This window comes from Charadrius vociferus, unplaced genomic scaffold (assembly GCF_000708025.1).
Source record: "Charadrius vociferus isolate BGI_N301 unplaced genomic scaffold, ASM70802v2 scaffold562, whole genome shotgun sequence".
In the NCBI taxonomy this organism is placed as follows: domain Eukaryota; kingdom Metazoa; phylum Chordata; class Aves; order Charadriiformes; family Charadriidae; genus Charadrius; species Charadrius vociferus.
The window spans coordinates 683554-689102 of NW_009647234.1; the positions used below are offsets into that span (position 1 = coordinate 683554).

Consider the following 5549-nt stretch of genomic DNA (forward strand, 5'->3'; position numbering starts at 1 on the left):
TCCCGCACCAGCAGAAAGCCAGCAGGACCTGCCAGACTGTCTCCAGCATCTCGGGAGCCGGACAAGGACGCGGCATCCCCCGGCTGCCCAGAGCAAGGCAGCAGCGGCTGCTTGGGACACGCTGGGACATCGGCGTCTTTGCTGCAGAGGATGCTATTCAAGACAGACACCAAGTATTTCAGTAGGGAAAATAAACTTCGTACCTGGTGCCTTGATAAAAGCTTCTATTGGAGCCCCTTGTTCTGGTTGGGGTTGAGTAGAGAGAAAATTAGGATTGATTAGAAAAATTGACCTCCCCAGTGGCTGAACATGCCAAGTAAGGCCTTCACAGCTCTGCTGGGGCAGTGCCACAAGCGGTCCTGGTTGGAGGGCAGAAAGTCTCCTCTCTGGATGAGGAGGGAATGAGGAACGGCCCGTAATGTGGCTCTGAGCTGCCCGGGCTGCCCCCAGCAGCCCCCAGCCCAGCAGCAGCTGGATGGCACAGCCCTGCACAAGGAGGGTGTCCCCATGTCACCCCGGTAAGCTCCAGGGGAGAGAACACACCGGAGCGAAGGGTCTGCAGTGACCCATTCACCCGTTTACACCAGTGGCCCCGCAGCAGGCACAGGGAAAGCTGCACGGGGAAACCGGCAGTTTCTAGCTTGTCCCTCTGCTCCATCACATGAGGGCGTTTGCTGGACCCTGACTGTCCCACTGAGACTCCTGCGGAGAGGAACAAGTCCCCGGAAAGTAAACTTAACTATCTGTGAAATTTTGTATTTATTGCTTAGCTCATTAATCTCTGCTGAAGAAAAAAGTCCTCCTGATGTTTTATTCATGATGATTTGCTCCTTGATTCCTTCAGCTTCTGCTGAAGGAGCAAGAGGACCCGAAGGGCACCCGGGAGCCCTTGCGCCGATGCGAGCTCACAGCCCCCGCGCTCTGCTGCCCCCACCGCAGCCCGGCTGCGCATCACCCGGCACGTCAAAAATCACTCTCGGAGTAAATACACTGGTCCCAGCGCTGATCTTTAAGGGGATATCGAATTGTCCTCATATAAAGAAGGGGGAGACTGTCCACGGCAGCAGCACGAAGCACGGCACAAAGGTTATTAATGCCCCAAGCAGGACACGAGCCCCGGGCGGCCGCACCACGGACCCGCGGCACGAACGTGCGCCGAGGTCTGCTGCCTTCTCGGGGCGCAGGTGAGAGACAGGGCCACGGAGACCTGCACAGGCGCCCACGGGGCGGACCCCTCCTGCCCACGGCACCCTGCCCAACACCTCGCAGCTTTCGGACCACCCGCAGTTTTTGCCCACGCTTTTCGCACAAGGGAGTCGCCCTGTGACTCCTCCGGCACAGCAATCCTGCGGCGCTGCCATCCTCCTCGCACCACTCGGCATGACAGCACAGGGGAAACCGCCAGCACCTGCAGTAAAGGTTCCCCTCCTCTGCCAGAGACCTTCAACCCCACCGGTACCAGCAAGAAGCCCTGTGGCCTCTCACAGCACTTCAAACATCCATAATATGACCATATTTGCAACAGTTCGGCACACTTTTGCTCCAAGCCCTGCAAATTATTCCTTATTCCCACTTCATCAGAGCCAGGTTTAGGCTGGCACAGGCTGTAATCCGGCACTTGCTGTTGGGGAGAGGTGGTGAGCAGGATTTTCGTAGGTAAGAAGCACTTCAACAAGATGAAAAGAAAAAAGCAGAAATATTCTCGACTTCCTTCACCAATGTCACAAACACACACGAGCCCACGTGCACAAACAGAAACGCACACGGGCACGCTCACGGCTCTCGTCGCTGGGGCGGTGGGGTAATCCCCACCACGAGCCCGTGGCCTCTGCGGGAGTGCACATCACTGCGCGTTTAACGAAACGACAAGTGACAGGGGCGGCTGAGGCCAGCCTGACGCTCAACTTGGGGTTTGCTCCTGTAAACTCCGTTAAGTGCTCCTCGCTGTTTTATACGATTCCCATCAATAAAATATCACACAGGTGCCCTCCTGTATCTCTGAATCTAGCAAACGGACTGAAGAAACCTGAACAAGTGGTCCTGACTGTTAAAGTCATGAGGAAAAATCACACTCACTTAGTGATGGGCTGTAGAGCAGAACCCATGGTACACGCCAGAAAAGCAGGCACTAGCCTCAAACGTGTTTAAAAGGGATTAAAGGAAATCACACAGACTATAAAGCATTTCACACTGTGAAAAAAATGTGGTTCCCATCAATATTTTAAGCTCCCCTAACATTGCCTCTATTCTGAAAAAGCAAACATTAAATTATTCACAACTCTGCCTGATTTTATAAACTCCACTCCGACGTATGTGGGTTTACGCCTCTTAATTAACCAGTGTACAAGCAGAAAAGGCATAAAACCAGATGTGGGCACTGCATCCCTCTGCTGAATGATCCGCTGCATCCGACAGCCGGAGGGGCCCTTAGAGAGGGACAGCGGCCAGCACGTAAGGCGGGAGTCGTGCACGGGTGCCCGCAGCCGCGCAGCAGGAGGAGCTGCTCTGGTGCCGCACCGCCTGCGGGAACACTCTCCCCGCGGATTTCAGAGCTGACACACACACACAGCAAACCCGAGCAGACCACAGCCTGCCCGCCGCTCCCTGCACGGGGCGAGAGCTTGCCATCGTCCCCAGACACCTCTGCCACCCTGCGCCACGCGCCGCCCGCGCCGGGACAGCCGCGCTGCTGCCTTCCGTCAATGGTTATTAACACCCCAACACAGAAATCGCACCGGGCACCGTCCCGGGCAACTCCTGCCCACGGTCCTTCTTCCCACACCAGAGAAGCAGCCCCAGTGTTCCCCTGCAGCTCTTCCAGGCCCGGTTCTCGCCGCACGGAGGGCAAAGACCCCAGGAGCGCAGACCCTCGCCCGGGGGCGGCTCGCCCTGTGCCCCCCGGCCGGCGCTGGGCTGGCGGTGCTGCACCAGCAACACGCGCGTGCAGAGCCGTCGACTTCAGAGGACCTAATTCAGCACAAACCACTTCCCCACGGTCTCAGGAAGGAGAATGCATTTCGGCACTAGCTGCATTATTAATCTGCAACAGATTTAAAAGCCCTTTAAGATAGGAGCCGATGCCTGCCGGGAATATAAATGACATCGTCCCGGAGTGAACATTTACATAGCTAATGCAGCCCTACTCCTGCAGGTAAATAGCTCCATTCTCTCCTCAAACACTTTTATTTAGTCCCATGCTGGGGCCAGATTAGAAAAAACACAGTATTAATTTTGCATCCCGCAGACTAAATAGCATCTTTCCTTTTCCCCTGCAAATACAATGAACAATGTCTAATTCCCTCTTGTGACTGCTGAAGGGGAAGGGCAGTGCGAAGGCTGCACGCGGAGCTATATTTAGAGGAGCAGGGATCTGACACCTAAATGGGGTCCTGTTTCTTTAATTTTTCCCCTGAATCTGCATATCTGCAGCCAGTGCTTCCCTGCTGCTGCAAATGACCCCCGAGACCATGCATCACGGCCACCGGGGAAGTCACCGCTGCTTCAGGCATCCCCCAAGTCTCCCTTTCTCCTGACCTCCAGCCCCATCAGGCACTCCTGTGATGGGCTTCCAGGACGAGGGGCTCCAGGGCTCAGGACTCCGCTGGAGATGGCACGCTCCACAAAGCGGCTCCGCGAGCCGTCCGTGCCAGCCGTGGCTCCACGTCCCGCCTGCACAGGGTCCCCTCCCATGCTCTTGCCCGAGAGGGGTGTTAGAGGCAAACCAGACTGAGAAGCCGTCTCCCCAGGAGATGATCTTCTTCCCCTCTTTGCCAATAGGCACAGGTCAATCATCACCCACGTGCTGCCCACGGTGCCAAAGCCAGAGGACCCGGGCCACCGCGGCACCTGCGGGAGGAGCAGCCCCAGCCCGGCGCTGCCCCCGCGAGGGGACACCTTCCGCAGCAAAAACTCAAGTGTTTCATGAAACTTCCCGAGCCTCAGCTGCTCGGCTAATTCTGAGTCACCATCTGCATCCGGAGACTTGACAGCTCGACAAGAGACATTGATTTTGAACAGATTACAAGATTAATCATGCCATATTCTTTATGCGTATTTCAGTTCCTTCAGGAGTACGCAGTGTTGAGTAAGGGGCTGAGGTTCCCGCACACCCAGAAGAAAAGCTTATCACAGACGAACGGCGAAGGCACAGGTTGGGATCACGGACTTGTCGCTTCACTCCCTGCAGAGGATGGGGCACTCGCTGCCCCCACCAGCCTCTCGTCCCCCATCCCCTTCAGAGCAGGTGAGGGAGCAGCTCCTAAGCACCGGTGCCTCTGCCCTCTGCCCGACACGAGCCTCTGGAGAAACAGCTCGTTATTAGACCTCGTTAGGCTCACCCCTCCCTAGCTTGTGTGCTGGCTCAGGAATAGCCTGAGCTCAGGAGACAGATCTTCCCAGAGCTAAACCCATCCTTGAACAGCAAAGATCCTAATGAGGAATGACACCTCCACTGAAGAGCAGTCCGCGGCACAGCATCCACCCAACGGATTCACAGAAATTATTACATGAGGGAAGAGAAAGCAACAACATGCACAAAAACATTTGATCAAATGGTGGGAAAATTATTTATAACAAGATCAAAGTTTAATCTCTTCAGATGAAATTGTTGGCCAATTCCTGCCACGAGGTATGTGAGGATCATCTGTCTCCATTAACTGTGGCTTGGCAAAGGGATTTCATGCAAATTAATAACGTAACCACAGAGGAACAGACAAGGACACAACAAGCCAGAGCTGACTTTCCTTAGGCATGGCTACAACTGGGGAGGGATCCAACCCCTCCGGCCGGCCCCGGCCCCATCCGCACAGGCGGGCCGGGTGCTTGCTCCCCCTCGCATAAGGGAACAGAAACGCGAGACGTGAAGTGGAAGGGGACACTCACAGTAAGAAGTTGTGCCACAGACCGGCATAGAAGAGAGAGATGGAATCAGTATTTTTTGTTTCCAAAGGATAACCAATATTTGAATTTTCCCTATTTTAAGGAGAGTTTTTTGTGAAGGGGCTGAAAACGTTGCTTCTTTGAAAGCACTTCTTTGTGATTTGTAAATTCACACTGCAGCTGGATCACAGAGCAGACCCATCCCTTCAGAGCCCAGACTGTCACCACGCTCGCTGCCGTGGGAGACAACGGGGCCACGGGCTGCCCCAGCACAGCCAGCTCCTTACCTCCCCGTGGCACCGACCAAAACCCCCTCGAGAGTGTTGCAGGTCGGTCTCCATCTCCCCTCCTGCCTGTGCCGCCACGCTGCCGCCACCGCTGAGCACCACTGTGCCACTGGACCAAACGGAGAGGAAGCGCGGCACTGCCGCGGCATGGGGCAGGCAGAGCCTGAGGACGGTGCCCACACCACCTCCAGACCCCACGTCCTCCCGGCGATGGAGGCACGGAACCGGCCGCTGAGCCAGTTCCCACGCACCCCAGAGGTGACACGCGAGTGTGAGACAGCGCGGGCAACTGTTTTCCTGGCGTAATGGGGCTGAGGCACCGCTCGCCTTCAGTGGCCGCGTGTGCTACACGGCAGCCGGACCTGTCAGGCCCGTGGGGGCGGT

At 56.1% G+C, this 5549-nt stretch overlaps 1 protein-coding gene across 1 annotated transcript in view; it reads right to left on the minus strand.

The window, feature by feature from the left end:
- The window catches only part of EPHA10 (EPH receptor A10), a 57727-nt gene that overhangs the window by 13004 nt on the left and 39174 nt on the right, over nucleotides 1-5549 (minus strand). The window contains exon 7 of the mRNA XM_009879877.1: nucleotides 5166-5274. Within this exon, the coding sequence (XP_009878179.1) occupies nucleotides 5166-5274 (109 nt within the window). The remainder of the gene's footprint in view (nucleotides 1-5165; nucleotides 5275-5549) is intronic.